The sequence below is a fragment of the Anabrus simplex genome, chromosome 13 (assembly GCF_040414725.1).
Source record: "Anabrus simplex isolate iqAnaSimp1 chromosome 13, ASM4041472v1, whole genome shotgun sequence".
NCBI lineage: Eukaryota > Metazoa > Arthropoda > Insecta > Orthoptera > Tettigoniidae > Anabrus > Anabrus simplex.
The window spans coordinates 39,058,276-39,077,063 of NC_090277.1; the positions used below are offsets into that span (position 1 = coordinate 39,058,276).

Here is an 18,788-nt window from a genome sequence, read left to right on the forward strand (position 1 = left end):
TTGTTCATACCACATACAAAAAGCTCATAAATTTCAAGGTGCCCAAATACAACACCTTCTTGTCAGAAGATTTACTGGCACGTAAAAGAACTCCTGCGGTATAGAATTTCGGCACCTCGACGTCCATGGAAACCGTAACAATAAATGGGGGCCGCTAAACAGTTCCAGAAATAAAAGCTGCTCAGCCCCTTTTCCTGTGAGACAATTCCTATTCTCGGTCACTATCTGTCCTGTGTCCGGCTCCATGGCTAAATGGTTAACGTGCTGGCCTTTTGCCACAGGGGTCCTGGGTTTGATTCCCGGCAGGGTTGGAACGTTAATCATCATTGATTAATTTCTCTGGCACGTGGGCTGGGTGTATGTGTCGTCTTCATCATCATTTCATCCTCATCACGACGCGCAGGTCGCCTACGGGGGTCAAGTCAAAAGACCTGCACCTGGCGAGCCGAACATGTCCGCGGACACTCCCGGCACTAAAAGCCATACGCCATTTCCATTTCATCTGTCCTGTCCTGTGTGTAATGATGTCTAAAATGAGATATATATAGTAGTGGTTAAAATTAGGTGACGATCGACAGAAAACTAGAGAAGTTCATAATTTCAGTCATTACTCCCCTTATTACAATGTAATATTAAGGGAATTATATTTTACACACCAATAGAGCATAGAGAAAGTTAACGGGCTTCTGATAAATTCACCTGCATACATCCTACCGTCAGTGAGTAGGCCTGAAACATCCCACTCTGATGAGTGTACTGTCAGGCATAGGGAAAAAACACTGGTTTTATAGAGTAAACATTTGAAAAGACTTATATGATATGATAAGATACTTTATTATTTTGCTCCAGATTTACAGTAACAAATGTCCATTTGTTCCGTTAAATGAGAAAAATAACAATGTCCAGTCTACGCCAAAATTCACTCTTTCAAACTCCACATACTGTACAGAAAAGAGAAAAGAAAAATAATACACGCAATAAACAGAAATGAACAGAACATAAGAAGAAGAAGAAGAAGAAGAATCAAACATACTCCTTGGACATGCCATGAAATCCCTCGGATACTCCGGAAATGTAACCCCAAAGTGAGGGTCACCACGGCAGTCATCCTCGGCCCCTTGATGCCACGTCCAACGTCTCCCCTGAATGTTTCTATTGTGTTTCCAGAATATGCCATTTAAATAAAATCTGATTAAAAGACGTAATAAAGTTGAAATAAAATAAACAAAACGCTAGCCCTAAATTACTTACTAGCTTTACTTGCTTTTTGACTCCTAGTTACTATACCTTCTTCTCTTTTATCTATCTTCCCCATAAATATTTTAGGCTCCTACTTCTCTCTTTATGTAGAACCTTATTTTTATTGACTTCCTCACTCTTATTAACTTTCTCACTCTGCACAACACATTCACTCACACTTGGGCTTAAACAGCCCTCCCCACCGGACTCTCCTCTTATTTCTGTACCTAATTCTCTGGCCCACATTTTCCTTTTCTCACTGTCGAACCACAATTCGTCGAAACTTTGTTGCCTTCTTTTTCTTTCCTCCGAACTCAATTCCACATTAAGATCACTCAATCACTGTTTTCCTTGTTCGCACTGGTTCCTGGACTTGCCTTTTCATAATGTCTGTCTTCTCCGGCACTCGTTTCAACCTGTATTAAACACTGTCCCAAAGACTGAAGTTTCGGCACCGTCCAATTGCGGGTCCATTTGCCATTGGACACCACCAGTGACTGACCTTAATGTGTGCCCGCAGACCTTGCATTCTTGCCTTAACCATATGTTTCTCCAGGAGTTTAAAATTTTCATTCCTCTCTCTTCCCAAGTCCGGCTTAATCCATATTTTTTTCCTTCTGTAAGTTTCCGGCGTTTCTTATTACTATGTCCGCCCTTGGTGATGATAGCAGCGTCATCTTCATAGGCCTGCGCCCCCTCATCTTGCCTACCCTCTCAACGTTGTCTATATCAACCTCACAAAAGTTAATTTTATTTTTTGTATGACATCTACCGCCTTATAGATAATGTCCACTTTTGCTTCTCCCTTATCTTCTTGTAGACCGTACATAAATATTGTTTTCTTCCTCCGTTCTAGATTGTGGGCTGCTACTTCATTTTTCAAACACATTACTTCATCTTTCATATTTTTTTATTTTCTCCCTTAGCAATACTATTTCCCCCTCGCTTTTTTCCACTCTTCCTTTAACTTCGTTCCAGTTTTCCTGGATCCACAGCCTCGTCTTCTCGTGTTCCTTGACTTGCTCTTGAATCATCTGCTTTAACTGCTCAAACGGGGAGAGTTCCTCAAGTACCTCCTTTACCACTTTCTTTATCACCTCTATGGCCTCCCAATTCAAATTTCCACTGCTCTGAGGGCCTGGGTTCACTTCCATCCCCCACCCCCCCAATCACCATGAGCACCGAGACGACCGTTACCGCCAATAACATCTCACCCTTCAATCCCAGTTCCACACTCCCTTCCTTGCTTCTGGTTGTATTCTTCTTCATTCTTTCCTGCCATCTACCTATGACGGCCCTGTTCGTACTCACAATAAACTAACTCGTTCATTTGAACAAAATGCCGCGAGGGCTGTTTCTGTGACAGCACCTGATGAACTACCTCTTTCATTTGAAATAGTTCATTTGAACGACTCAAGGCTGTGAACGGTATGTAATGAACTAGTTCAAGCAAATGAACTAACTGGACCAATCCCTATGCGAGTGCATCGCTGAACAAATAAGTAGCGCAGTATGCAGCAAGGAGAATGAGTATGCAGTGTCTCGTACTATTTTGATTCATCAGGTTACGGTTCCAAGATCGCCCGTACTAAAGCGGCGTATTGCCCAGGAAAGTGGAGGCGGCCGAAGTTGAAGGCAAGGACTGGTCAGTAATAATGTTATTTATTTTACATACCACTAACTACTTTTACGGCTTTCGGAGATGCCGAGGTGCCGGAATTTTGTCCCACCGGAGTTCTTTTACGCGCCAGTAAATCTACCGACACGAGGCTGACGTATTTGAGCACCTTCAAATACCACCGGGCTGAGCCAGGATCGAACCTGCCAGGTTGGGTTGAGAAGGCGCCTCAACCGTCTGAGTCACTCAGCCCGGCACAAGTACAGACGGCCAATGAAACGCCTTATACTGGCAGCCAGTGACCTGTCAAACACTGAGGGAACAACATAAGGGGACGAGCATCCATCGCTTTATGAATAATAAGTTAGTAGGTAGAAAAGTGTACCATGTCAGATATTCATAAAACAATTAATGATGAAGTAGTGTCGTGATTTTAAGCGAGGAACTTAAAGAATCTTACTGGTTAAAGACTGTGTCGGTAGAAGAGATATATCCTCATGAAAATTTCTTTGTGAGCAGTGTGCGTGAGCAAATATATGCAACGTTGGCTGCAAACAGGGCTGGCCTTATACAGCAGGGGCTTTGTGTGCAGAAGATTGGGGGGAGGGGGAATTTTTGACTAATTTGAGCATTCGTTGCGATGGAACATGCAACAACATGATATTGCAGTTTTCCTCTCACTTTCCTTTCCATACGAATGTGCCTGCTATGTGCGGCAATCGAACATCCTGTTGCAGCGTATATATTTCAAACGTTCGGTACACCTTTTCATGGTTTCTTGTTGAACTGGGCGTTAAGTGTGAAACTTTCATTATGTGCCTACAGAATAACTGCCACATTATATAACTAATTCTATCTTTCCGAGAACTAACGTAGGGCATCTGAGGAAAATTTTACAAATAAATACTTGCATGTAATTCCCGCACAACCGAACTTACTCTGCCATATCTATTGGAAGGCGAGCTACGAGATCTCTTTATGTCGTTCGCTTTGGCCGGTAAAATTTTACTGGTCGAGGGTGGAAAAGAGAGGTTAGGAATCTAGCATAGCGAGGGAAGTTGTGCAGGACATATATTCAGTTTTCTTACAGCCGCTCCCGATTCTTCTTTTCTTTTCTTTTTTTTTTCTTCTTTTTTCAATGATGCTTTCTGACATTTTGAGGTCACCTTGACCTCTTCACATGTTTTGTTGATCAGAACGATATGGTTTATGTATGGCAGGGCCCATGAAAGTTCTGCGTACACTTTGTTCCACTCAGCCTGGCCATTCATTCATTCATGCATTCATCTAAATGGAATGTTCTCACCTTATCTGCTGGAGTTCCATAGATATAGGCTGATAGCATTCAATAATGAATTATTTCTCCCCAGTTGGTGGCTATCCTTGATTGGGAGAGAGGAGTGTTCATCCACTTGTGCATGCATGAATACAATCCAGTCAGGCTATTCATTCATTCATTCATTCATTCAGTCATCTAATCATTCATACAGTCATAATGGCTATTCTAAGCTAAGAATAACACTGTTAAGACTCATGACATAAATAAATACTTTTCTAATACTAATTAATAAGGATTGTCCTAGACTATATAACTGTTAACGTCTAGGACAAAAATAAATGAAATCTTAGAAATTTACAATTTAGAGATTGGCTGTAGGTAGTGATTAGGCATAAGTCTAATATTTAAGGTAGTAATAGATGCATTAATTGTAACAAGAAAATCATGAATATATAAAAAAATAATTTGGATTGCAAAAAAATGATTAAGTTACTCTCTCCCCAGTTCCTGGTAACCAGGACCGGGGGATGGGAGTACTGTTTTAATAACTGACATACATATATATATAAAACGGTGTCGAATTTCCCTCTGGAAAAATCAGATGGTCATAAATGTGTCTTATATATCTCCTATTCATGGCCGTCCATCAGCAGGTGTCAAATGACCTCCAGCCATAACACATACTTGCTAGGTTTCACTTCTAACACACATTTTGTTACATGACACTTACGTATTTTATTACTCCCAGCTATAAGACATATTTTTGTCAAAATGAATATTGCCATCACAAAATTCAATGATCGTTATTATCTAAATATCTGGTTGCTTATATATGATTACCATGTCCAAAATTGTCCTTTTAAATATATTGTAGATCTGCTTTGATTTTGTGTAGTTTAGATGTTCACTCATTTCCATCCTATATGTTTTTCAGCATTCTAAAAACACCTGCAGAATGGAGGAAGTGGTTAGAATGAAGTGTGAACCAGAATGGTCTTCAGGAGACTCCTATCTGGTATGTTATTTTTGTTGTTGTGAAATAAGATGTAGCTACTCAAGGTTAGACATGATTTAAATTTGAAAGTTAGAAACTATTCATTTTGTCAGTACAGAAATGTTGCTATATTTACTATAAATATTATAAGCTTACTCCCAAAACTTCAAATAAATTTCTTTCATACTTTCTCACTTATTGAACATATTACAAAAATTGCCTTCGTGCTGAACACATCCATTGTTCAGTTTCATTATGTTCCATTGGTATTTTGCTCATAGTACACCATCCGTGTCACTTTGTAATTTGTAACAGTTATTGGGCAGATTACACAAATAATGATAATAATAATGAATCAGTGAAATTTAAAGCTTACTAAAAAACTTAGATGTAGCAAAAGCTTTGCAGCAAATGTAAACAAAGAGGTTAGGAAACGTGACAACTACAGAATGGATCTTAAAAGCGGCATGGAACCATAAGAGGTAATGGAACGTAGTCTTTTGCTCTGAAAGAAAACGGAGAGGATAATTGCCCTTGTATTATAACATTTGTTTTTGAAAAAGAAAAATCAGAAACTCAAAATTTAAAGACCTTTACAAAGGGAAATTAAAGAGTTAATAACCATGCCTGCAGACATGGGCAGTGTGCTAAAAGTAATTTGATCACTGAATTTGAATCTATAGAAACACTGATCCGACAATACATGTCGAATAAAGTGAGAGCTAGTCTCGATCTATACAAATATAGAAATAAAACCAAACACAGAGGTACAGTAAACTTGCATCACACTCTAAAACTCTTCAGGTAATGTCATACATTTTCCATAGTTATGCAAGGTGATTTAAAGATAAGAATTTCACTCTGTTCTGTATTGAACCGAGTTCACAATTAAATTGAAAGAAGTTATAGGCTATAATGGTTCAACCTTTTCAATACAAGTAGAATTAGAAAAGTAATGTTACATTACTAGTTGATTATAAGTGGTACCGGTTTCGACCACTGTTCCGGGTCATCATCAGCCGATCACTTAAAATATAAAAAAACAATGTACAGGAAATTAATAGGTGATGTATAAATTTTCCACTAGTTGTAGTTCATGAAGAATTATAACACTTTTGGTGGTAGCACTGCATGTTGAAATTTCTTAAAATCTTGATAAGGTCGAGGATCAATCATATAAGTGAAGCCAGGGGTAAATTCTTGGAGAGCAGTAAAACATATGTAACATTTGTAGCTCTTTGTACATTGGACAAACTGGGCCTAACTTGACTATCAGGTACTCCGAACATGTCAGCGCCATAAAATATAACAGATTTTCTGCAATAGAACAACACATACAAGATTCTAAACATAATTTCACCAAAATTGAACAGGACATGCAAATACTTAAACTTATTAACAAAGGCCCCCGTCTAAACACAACTGAAAATTGTTTTATTCACCTTGACCAATTCTTCAACCCTAATTTCAATTTAAACGTAATTTCTGAAAAACCCGATATTCTATTCAACTTCCTCATTCTCATTATCAAAAATGCTATATTTCTAAACCCGAATGTGATTTGGCATGCCTTACATAGTTCCTACCCTCGTTTGGACCCATCCACCTGCCCCACCTTAAACTACTACTTCTGCTTGATTTCCCTATCCTGCCCTTTCCTTTCTTCATTCCACTTCCTGCTCTATTAATCATCTCCTAACTAATTCAACCCCTCAAAAAAAAAAAAAAAAATCTTTGTTTCTTTTCCTCATTGAACTGGGTATTATAATATCATTAACAGTTCAGATCATTATAACAATTAAATTTATACCTTACGCCACCTCAAGAACTACTGGAGCTTTTATCTTCAAGAAATCACACGCTGTGTATATACAGTTCTCAGTTGTTCTGATATTGCACTTTGCAACTGTTTTCTTTTCACAGTTGTTTATTATGTCAACTGTTCAGCATCTCCAAATTTCAAGGATCTGACGTACGAGATTTTATCAACCTTAGTATTGTGCCATTTCACTGTTCCCAACAAGATCCAATTGGAACAAAAATAGAGTTTAAATCATCAGAACGTCGATAATAAAGCGTCAGAGAACTACCATGAGCCGAAGGAGTAATGTTTTCGTCAAGCGCTTGGCGAGAAAGGAGCATAGAAGGCGGTGGTAAAGAAAGATGTGTGAAGATTGATAAGAGTTATTATTTTAAAAAACGTACCATTCAATTCACGTAGGAGAACATCACGGTCATACTTATGAGGAAGAAAAACATCATTTTGTCAGAATACTAGCCATAAAATAGAGTGAAACCTTTGTTCACAACTCTTTTACGAGGTATTAGCACTCAAGAATATTTCACGCCGCGAAATTAAATTGTAAGTATAAAGAATTCCACATTGCTACGTCACGATATCCACTCAAGACGACGTATCAGCCCATACCATCAATTCTGAAAGGCTACAGAGCTGTAATATCAACAAGGAGAGAGAGAAGAAGAATATATATATACATATATGTTCATAATTCAATTGGAATATTCATTTTTACATATTCCAAATTTTAGATTACTACCAAGATCAATTTTCTAAGAGCAATATTCCTATATCATATTCAGATTGTAGAAAAGCATATCCATAAGATGACGACATTAACCAAACTGATGTCTTGTTTTGTTCCGATTGTTCGAGAGACCAGCAGCATGCACTAAGAAAATGAAGGCGAGGCTACCTAGATGATGGCGGCACGATATGACGTTTCCAACCCATAAGGACCGATAACCAGCCGAGACAGTCCCAGATGTTCCCAAACAGATGAGGGAAAAGCCGTGAGCTGTGCCCGCATGTCCATCCACCCGGACATGAGATGACAACGGGGGAATCAGAGCAAAGATAAGTTTCTTTAAGTCAATGCTGTAGAAAAAAATTTATTTTTCAAAGTACTATTCTAATTAATGTCAGTGAAATGATTATATACGGGAAGATGAATACCATAGTTGGGTTAAAGGTTGATAGGTATTCATCGGACCTAAATGTCAAATCCATGTATAGGACGTAGTCAACCAGTGATAATAAGGCATCCGTTCGTAATGCTGTCAATATAATATGAAAGGAGGTTAAATTTTTATCTCTTGGTGAATTTTAAACGACGTTGCAATAAATACTAGGCTTACGTGAGAAATTATGACATCAAATAATAGAGGAAATGAGATCGTATGTAGGATATGTTTACTAAATAGGAGAATATGGTAATATTTTACGGAATTATTAAAAGATTGAGACTATGACAGAGTAGTCAGGTACACGGTCAATGATGAGAATCAGACATACGTCGAGTTGGAATGAATCAGTGCGCTTACTAGGATGTGAAGTGTTATGTATGATAAATAATGTGAAGTGATGGTTTTAAATGTGAATAATGATATAAGATTATGATGATTAATGTTGGTGATGATTATTGTTCTTCGTGAGTAAGGTCATAGTTTATTATAATGAAGATAGTATTTCAAGTTAAGTATTTTTGAGATGGTGAATGAATATAATTTGTCTTCAATCGACCATTGATCCTTGAATAAGCCATAGGTAGAGTAGGATACGATCTCAGTGACGTCCGTATGTTGGTATTTTAATTGTAGATCCTCAGATGATTCTTGATGAGGAAGATGATATGAAATTAACCTACATTCATGAATTTCTTCTGATCGTAAGAATTTTCTCACATATTGGGGAAGCTTTGAGGTTTATTCCAATGCATTATCCGATATCACTGGTGACTTAGCTTCACAACTAAGAGTTGTTGGTAGTAAGTAGAGTCTTCTCACAAGGTAGACCACACAATTACGGTATGATTTGATTGAGTGATGGTCAGATACACTTGATAGTACAATGTTATGACATAGATGTGCACTTGAATTAATTAATGCTCTCAAATAAGAGAACAATTTGAGTAATTTCTAGATATGATGTTTGATCATAATATTTTAAAGAATATACTGACTTAAAGCGGGTTGCCTTTGTATCTACAAGAAGAAATGCCAAGAAATCTGAGAACATGTTTGAAAAGTGTGATGCATATTAACTGTTTTAAATATTTTCTCATGCCAGTCTGGTTGTGTATTTGGACACAAATAGTTTGAGTCAAGCAAAGTTACCTTATTGCAAGGAATTAACAAATATTAGATGAAAGCAAGTAGGATTTTCGGAATAATTTTACAAGAATTTATATTATGAAAGATGTGATTCTAATTTTAATTTACTCATTACCAAGTATGGAAGCTGTGTCCAACATTTAAAGACTCTCAATCTACGACAGTGTATATATTGTGATTCAATGTAATTTTCATTCATTTAATTAGATGCATCTAATGTCTTTTTTCAACTTAATTTATTTTCTTTTCAATCAGATATTTTCAATCTAGTATTTTTCAATTAATGTCTTTTAATGTAATGTTTTCATTTTTAATTATCCCAATTTGAGTTCTTATTTCAATTCAGTGTTTCCAACTTAACATTTCAAGATGAATTTCAAGATATATATCAATGCTTATTACTTACCATTTCAAAGAGGAATTCTTGGCAACCTTTTGCGTCTGACATTTCTTGATTTATAATAAATGATGCATGGTAAAAATTAGCCATTCTTTTAATGACTTCCAGAATAGATGCTTAGTTTTAAGTGTTAACCACTTGGTAATTGCGTAAGCCGGAGGTGGAAACTAACTAGGAATACGGGTAGGAAACGTCCACTGCCTATGTTAGGTATTTTCCACTAGCATATATATTCGTGATCTTTTCTCTAATGCAGAACCCATAACCCATAAACTTTGAATATCGAGAAATGCTAGGTAGCCTGGATCTTATGCGACTCGACCTGGACGTCGGAACGGCGCAGTATATATTTCTATTGTCAAGTACATATCACTGTATTATACGATTTCATGCCTAGCAATGTTTACAAACTTGATTCTAGAGCTATTTAGTTTTTCATTGAGTTTCATAAACATTTATAAACACAGTGTCATTAGCACATATGTTTTATTGCTCTCCAAGAACTTATGTCTGGCTTCATTTTGTATAATTGATCCTCGACCTTTTTCAAGATTTTAAGAACTTTCAGCGCACAATGCTATCGCCAAAAGTGTTATAATTTTTCATGAACTACAAGTAGTGAAAATTTATACATCACCTATTATTTTCCTGTGCATTGTTTTTTATATTTTAAGTGGTCAGAACCGGTACCTCTTATAATCAACTGGTAATATAACATTACTTCTCTAATTCTACTTGTATTGAAAAGGTTGAACCATTTTATAACTTCTTTCAATTTTAATTATGCAAGGTGACACCGAAATTGGGAAGCAAACCCAATGGATAGTTTTTTAATTTTTTGTGCTATTTGTTCGGGGCGTCGACCTAGGAAGATCTTTTGCCCCTACTTGCACCATATGTGAGGAATCTGTGTGTATGATGTAAATGGCGGAAGTGTAACGTGTTGAATGTGAGGAAAGGAACATTAAGGACGACACAAACACCCAGTCGCCAGGCCAGGGATATTAATCATTTACAATTAAAAACCCCTGACCCACCCGGGAATCAAACCCGGGGCCGCCAGGTGACGGGGGGACGCGTTGCCCCCTACACCGTGGGGCCGGACAAGGGATAGTTACAACATAATATAAAGATTAAGAAAAGGGGTATAGCTGAGAAGCTAAATCACTTCAACAAATTTAGCAGTGAACGTGAAACTCAAGGGCAAACTCCTGCATGAAAAAGGAATAAATTATCACTAGGGCCCGGATTCATATGCACTAAAAATTCCAAAAATATGCATGCACATATGCATTAAAAGTGTTGAAAATATGCACTAAAAATAAAACAAAGTACACTTACCAAACACATTATTTAATTTTAACTCAGTGTTAAATTGATAAACATGTTTCATTCCTTGCAAAATGATGCATGACAGTAGGTTATGTACAGTTTTTTCAATGTTTTCAGGGATCATTGGCTTTCTGTTGTCAGTCAGAATTAATTTATTCGCTGAAAATGATTGTTCTACGTCGACGGACGTAACTGAGCAGTACTTGTACACTGGTTCTGACTGCTCAGAACATTCTTCTGGCAAAGACTGCCTGATTCCACTTAGTTGCTTATGGGTTGAATCTTTTTCAGTCCTGGGTTTGAGTCCAACACTGCACTGAGTTTCCTTTTAACTTCTTTTCCATTCCCACCTGGGATACCATTTAAGGAACTAATGGTGTTTGTGTTAACTGAAGGAATTCGTGTAGGGCTGCACTGTGAGTTTCTAGGGCCTTAATCGCCTTCAAAAGTGACGAATAATGCACATGGACGAAACTGATATCTTTATATACAGTTTCAGATTCAAATGCGTATTTGCTTCACAAACACATGCAGCATGGCTATCATCAATACTTTTAACTACATCTTTCACTTGATTAAAGTTCTGGTAGAACAATATTGTGGATAACCAAGTTCTCCCATCTTGTGAGAACAGGTTCCGGCAAAAGAGAAACCTGAAGCAGATGAGTTTTGTACAACTGTACGTACATGAGTCGGTGCTTTTAGAAACAGTTCATTCTCTACTTAAACTTACTTTGTTGACAGATGGAAAAAGGGTACGTATCTTATCTGCAATATGATGCAATCCATGGGCCAAACTTGTGACACTGATGCAATTTGGAGAAAATGCTGAAGGAGACTGACCTGTTTTCATCATATACAAAGCTGCATCTGTGACTAAAATGTGCACTTTGTAACAATCACTCTGATTCACTAGGCAACAGAAGTCGCAGGGAATTGTTAACAAATCTTGCAATGCAGCATGGTGGTTGGCTTTTTCTAGCACTTTGCATGAAAGTAAATGAGGTATTCGGGGTTATTCTGGACATAATTTACCCTGTATGAAGTTTGCAATGTATCGTCCACATGAATCAGTTGTTTCATCTACCGATATCCAGACACAGTTCCCTCCTATGTCAGATCGTATTGAATCCACTACAGAAGTGTGCAGTGAAAGTAAATAGTTCTTCCTAAGGGTAGATTCATCTGGTATCCTTTGATTAGCACAATACTTTTCAAGAAACAATCGTAGATGTGGGTTATTCAATCTTCATACGAAAGTTTTACAAATATCAGCGGAAAATGTACTAACTTCACGCCGTGTTTCCACGTTGGTTAAAAGTAGTGTTGCATATTCTTACTCTGTTCTTTTGATCTGAGATGTAAAGTTGTTTTCAAATTCTGTTCAATTTTACATTTTTTATCTCATTTTACACTCTTTGCAGGTTATACATTTCATTTTTTTGTATTGAAGATCTACTTATGATACAAATTCTTATGATTTTATTAAATACCACCTATTCAATACCTAATAAGCTAATGAGGACTTATATCCTTATTGAATTGTTAACACTAGAATGGCCAAACATTCCTCATACCTATAAAGGCTGCAAGCGGTCATTTTGTATTGTATACAGATCAGTCCATTGTTAAATATTAATAATTGTTCATATTCTCTCACTTCTTGTAGGTAACAATGAAATATTTCAGTGGACTTGCTATTGAATGCCTTTGTGAAAGATTATGATAAGAATAACAGTCTCTATTTGTTTACAAGCCTATTTAGGCACTTGACAAGCAATTTATGCAAGTTATTACCTTACACAAACATTTTCCACAGACTACTTTGTTGCACGAAGAACATGTGTCAGAGGTTTTGTTCTGTTTACAATTGGAGTTCACTTGACATTGTCATCGCTTACGACTGGCACATTGAACCTGAATCTGTGGCTCAGGCTGAAGTGTAGGGAGTTCAATCAACTGGGATCTTGTCTTCACAATATCAGACCTTAGTTCTTGTATTACTTCAAGAATATAATCATATCGAGAGAGTCTCTGTCCCGTAACTTCCTTCTAGACTATCCATGAATTTATTGCTGCTAGATCAAGTACATTGTAAAATACATGTACAGGCCACCTTCGGCATCCACCTCTAGTGGTGTATTTACGCGCCATTTGATCAGCTACATCCACACCATACTTAGTTCCATTATAAAATTCAGTAGCACTAGGGAGCTTCTTGTTATCTTCACTGACTTCAACACTTGCGTGTAGAGTGCTTAGCAGAAGCACATTCTTGTTCACTTTTCCTTGATATACTGTGAGAGTAGTGTGATCTTCCTTCGGACGTACGACAGTCTCGTTCAGATTAATACGTAGTGCTTTGATTGACACCGGGATTTCCTTCCTCACTCGATTGATTGTTCCAACAATACTAGTTTCCTTCTCTTTCAGTCTCTCAGCCAACTTTACTGATGTAAAGAAGTTATCAGTGGTCACGTTATGTCCTTTCATGAGGTATGGGTCCATAAGTTTCATGACAATATTTTCAGGCAGTGACTCAATGGCAGGTCGCATTTCGTCTTTCCCAAGATAAGGAAACCCATTTCACACATACTTAGAATCAACATCTACCAGTAGCCAGAATTTTATGCCAAATTGATCTGGCTTGTTGGCCATGTACTGCATGAACCTGCACCGAGCTTTGCTGGGGAAGAGTTGTTCATCACCTGTGACATTCGCTCCTGGTTTATAGCACGCATAACAATTCTCAATAAATCTTTTCCAGATAGCCGATTCCAAAGCAAATTTATCTGTCTGCAAACGAGTGGATCTAGTTTTACGGAGATCAAAGCACAAATACCTTAGAATTTCTTTGAACCTGTTTCCTGCCATAGTGTTAGTGAAAACAGGGAGACCCCATAAAGAAGACCACATATGATCTACAGCAAGACTAGTAAGTTAATAAGCTCCACGGGCGTATAACAAAGCAATAAAAGCATCTAATTCTTCCAAAGCAATAGACCCGTTATTATCCATTGTCTGTCTACGAGCTTCGGTCTCTGTGTACATCTTTATATATGCTTCAACATGGATGAGTCAATGAATAAACGCCAGGCACTAACCTTGCTATTAGTCTCTACGTTACGCTTAGCGTGAGAAGTAGGCCCTGCTGCCTCTTTCAGTACATTCTGAGCAGCCATCCTTCTAGGGGGGTTCCCACTACTGTTGATAACAGTCCAAATAGTTGTTCCATCCTTACCACGTAACTGATCCCCTGGTGCAAATGAAGAAGACTTTACCAGTTCATGACCTCTCCCACCCTGTTCCCTTCCTCTTCGAACAGGTTGTCCACTGCTAAGAGATCGTCCTATGCTGCAAGATCGATCACAGCTGGTTGAAGCAGTAACTACTTCTATCGTAGGTGCGAAGTCCACTGTGTGCATATTTTCGTCAGCCGAAACACCATAACTATCCAACATATTATCACACTATTGATGTATAAAATCCTCATCGTCACTCATTGTGTCTATATCTGATAATGCATCTTCGTCACCTGATTCGTCTTCTCTTAGCTTTTCAAGTTCTGCTAGTAATTGCCGCCGAGCCATTATTACACACTATAAGACACAAGGGACAGGCACTAACTCGTCCTCTCGCAACCACTGATAGAGGCATACTATTTAGTTACATCATACACCTCTAAAGCACCACTTGTAAATATGTCACAGGAAGCAAGCAGTGAGCAGAATAGAGCTGTCCATATCAAGGAAGTGAAGCGGTCAAAATAACTGCTTATGGCCTTCCTAGGTATAAGGGACAATGTCGGTGTTCCCTTATCATCTACAGATGTAATTTGTGGTGTGAATGTACATAACCCTAAAAGATTAAAAGTCACAAAAGAACATCCTCGTGCGTAAAAAATTACAAGCGCGGAAATTCCTTGAAATTCACTAACTGTCAAAATGACCGCTCTGGCCGTTCTAGTGTTAACATGGTACATGTTTTGCTCCTTTTTGTGACCATCTTCATTAACAATTTAATAAGGATATAAGTCCTCATTAGCATATTAGGTATTGAATAGGTGGTATGTAATAGAATTATTAATTATTAAAAAATTACACTCTTGTCGCACAATTGACAGTACACTACAGTGCACTTTACCCTCCCACTCCCGACCAAAACACAAGCTCATCAACACTCACTCATATAATACAAGGAGCGCAAATTGAACAACAAGTAGTTCTCAAGAGGCTGTGAATAACACGCAGCAGCAGGAAGGATATATCAACAAGCTCAGTTTGGAAATGTTTGATGTTCACTCAAATTCTACTTCACATTAGAATGTTTTCATTTTACCTACAAGTTCATTCAGAAACAAAACTGATATATTGACTGTGCCGTATGTTTTAGGCAAATTCCCTCGCTTGGTTTTTACGTTTTTTTCATTTATATGTTTAGTATGTGCCTCTATTTAGAACTTTCTTCGGACGTGTTTTAAATGTTTGATATTCTCCCTTCCCCCTTCCCCCTTCTGCCGCGCAATTGCCTTGTGCAGTTTACCATGGCAACATGCCTTCCCCTCTTATCTAGCCAGTTGGGCTGGCCTTCCCCCTCCTTCCCGTTGGCCGCTCGCTTTGCTATGTCGAGCTGCAGGCAACGTCTGGGATTTGACTTGTAGCCAGCAGCCTGGCAATAACTCTGTGCTTGGAGTGAGAGCGGCTGGTTCCGCTCGGGTTGTGAACCCTTGACTGTCCATGGTGTTGGAGGTAAGAAGTTCACTAAATAAAGTTTGGAGTTTCAGTGGGGGTAATGAAGGGAGGATATCGTTTTACGATTTGTGAAACCCTTGTTAACATGAGATGTTTGTATTACAATGCCCTTTAAGTAAATGAATACATCCTGGCACTTCGGAAATTGCTGCCACCTATGTGGTTTGTTCGGTTAAAATGTTGGAGTGTATCTTGTTTGTTCCCTGTTAAATTGGCCGTGAGCCGAGTTGTTTATTAACTCACTTCCCTTTCTTCAGTCGCAGTCTAGCGACCTTGGGTTGATGTTGCATGTTGATACTTAACTACTTACCTTATGCCTTGCCTTGAGCAAATCAGGAATAAAGGCTGGTTAGAGGCAGCTCTCATATGGTAATACCTCACAGTATTGAGGAGTTATTGTCACCCTACATGGATGATTCATATTGTGGTGTTCAGAATTATGGAAATTTGTGAACCCTTAGAGAAAATAAGCAAAGGTATGAGTCTGTACGTGTTAGCGACTAGAGTCACTGTGTGCACGAGCTGCCTTGAAAACTGAAGGGAACATTGAAGAGTTAAAACTTACTTTCATATTTTCATTGTAATTGTAATTTTTATATTATATTTTTGGGCACGAAACCTAGCCTTTATGTACTTGTTCAACAGCGTTGAAGCTGACTTAAACTTTAAAACATGTATCTTTTACATTAATTGTACATGTTAACATATCGAGGGAAAACACAGCAAGGGGATTGTATCTGTAATAAATGTGTTAATTCCTTGAAAGGTATACTATCCTTAACCAGGCCTGGGGCCGTACATTTTTCCTCTTCCCTTCTCCTATGTGGGAATGATAGAGAAACTACCCAGGGGTACAGAGTGGTAGCCCGGAGCATGGTTGAATGGACCTGGTTTAAAGTCAAATCAAAATCTCTTTATTTGCAAAAGAGGTGTCTACCTTGGTGGCAAATGGTACACTAAAATACATTATTGTCAAGCACTAAATATTAAATTAACAACATACATACATACATTATCATTATAGACTGTTATGCCTTTCAGCGTTCAGTCTGCAAGCCTCTGTGAATTTACTAAACGTCGCCACAATCCTCGATTTGCAACTAGTGTTGTGGCCTCATTTAGTTCTATACCTCTTATCTTTAAATCGTTAGAAACCGAGTCTAACCATTGTTATCTTGGTCTACATCTACTTCTCTTACCCTCCATAACAGAGTCCATTATTCTCCTAGGTAACCTATCCTCCTCCATTCGCCTCGCATGACCCCACCACCGAAGCCGGTTTATGCGTACAGCTTCATCCATCGAGTTCATTCCTAAATTAGCCTTTATCTCCTTATTCCGAGTACCCTCCTGCCATTGTTCCCACCTGTTTGTACCAGCAATCATTCTTGCTACTTTCATGGCTGTTACTTCTAACTTATGAATAAGATATCCTGAGTCCACCCAGTTTTTGCTCCCGTAAAGCAAAGTTGGTCTGAAAACAGACCGATGTAAAGCTAGTTTCGTCTGGGAGCTGACTTCCTTCTTACAGAATTCAGTCGATCGCAGCTGCGAGCTCACTGCATTAGCTTTACGGCACCTTGATTCAATCTCACTTACTATATTACCATCCTGGGAGAACGCACAACCTAAATACTTGAAATTATCGACCTGTTCTAGCTTTGTATCACCAATCTGACATTCAGTTCTGTTGAATTTCTTACCTACTGACATCAATTTAGTCTTCGTGAGGCTAATTTTCATACCATACTCATTGCACATATTTTCAAGTTCCACGATATTAGACTGTAGGCTTTCACCACAATCTGCCATTAAGACCAAGTCGTCAGCATAGGCCAGACTGCTTACTGCATTTCCACCTAATTGAATCCCTCCCTGCCATTTTATACCTTTCAGCAGATGATCCATGTAAACTACAAACAGTAAAGGTGTCCCCCAGTATGGCGAACATCTTTTCCCTCGGTACCCTGTCATATGCTTTCTCTAGATCTACGAAACATAAACACAACTGCCTATTCCTCTCGTAGCATTTTTCAATTACCTGGCGCATACTGAAAATCTGATCCTGACAGCCTCTCTGTGGTCTGAAACCACAGTGGTCTTCATCCAGCTTCCTCTCAACGACTGATCGCACCCTCCCTTCCAAGATGCCAGTGAATACTTTGCCTGGTATACTAATCAGTGAGATACCTCGATAGTTGTTGCAATCCTTCCTGTTCCCTTGCTTATAGATAGGTGCAATTACTGCTTTTGCCCAATCTGAAGGTACTTTACCAACACTCCACGCTAATTTTACTATTCTATGAAGCCATTTCATCCCAGCCTTCCCACTATACCTCACCATTTCAGGTCTAATTTCATCTATTCCTGCTGCCTTATGACAATGGAGTTTATTTACCATCCTTTCCACTTCCTCAAGCATAATTTCACCAACATCATTTTCATTCTCCCCTTGAGCTTCGCTGTTCACAACACTACCAGGATGCTTTCCTTTTACATTGAGAAGATGTTCAAAATATTCCCTTCGCCTCTCCAGTGATTCCCTGGGATCTATTATTAGTTCATCTGAATTACTCAAAACACTGTTACCGGGCGAGTTGGCCGTGCGCGTAGAGGCACGTGGCTGTGAACTTGCATCCGGGAGATAGTAGGTTCGAATCCCACTATCGGCAGCCCTGAAGATGGTTTTCCGTGGTTTCCCATTTTCACACCAGGCAAATGCTGGGGCTGTACCTTAATTAAGGCCACGGCCGCTTCCTTCCAACTCCTAGGCCTTTCCTATCCCATCGTCGCCATAAGACCTATCTGTGTCGGTGCGACGTAAAGCAAATAGCAAAACACTGTTCATTTCCTTTTTCCCTCCCTTCCTGAGATTCTTTATTACTGTCCAGAAAGGTTTCCCTGCTGCTTGACCTAGCCTTTCCAGGTTGTTACCAAAATCTTCCCATGACTTCTTTTTGGATTCAACAATTATTTGTTTCGCTCTGTTTTTACATCTACATACAACTCCCTATCTGCCTCGGCCCTTGTTTGGAGCCATTTCT

The 18,788-nt window shown here is 38.6% G+C and overlaps 1 protein-coding gene across 3 annotated transcripts in view; it reads left to right on the forward strand.

The window, feature by feature from the left end:
• LOC136884700 (zinc finger protein 714) overlaps positions 1-18,788 on the forward strand; it is a 242,411-nt gene that overhangs the window by 169,777 nt on the left and 53,846 nt on the right. Inside the window, exons 1-2 of one of the 3 annotated variants that reach the window (XM_067156978.2) lie at positions 2,759-2,884; positions 5,071-5,151. In XM_067156978.2, the coding sequence (XP_067013079.2) occupies positions 5,092-5,151 (60 nt within the window). In that variant the 5' untranslated portion in view covers positions 2,759-2,884; positions 5,071-5,091. Of the gene's footprint in view, positions 1-2,758; positions 2,885-3,178; positions 3,221-5,070; positions 5,152-18,788 lie in introns of those variants that run through there. The other 2 variants (XM_067156980.2, XR_010861407.2) reach the window with 2 other exon arrangements.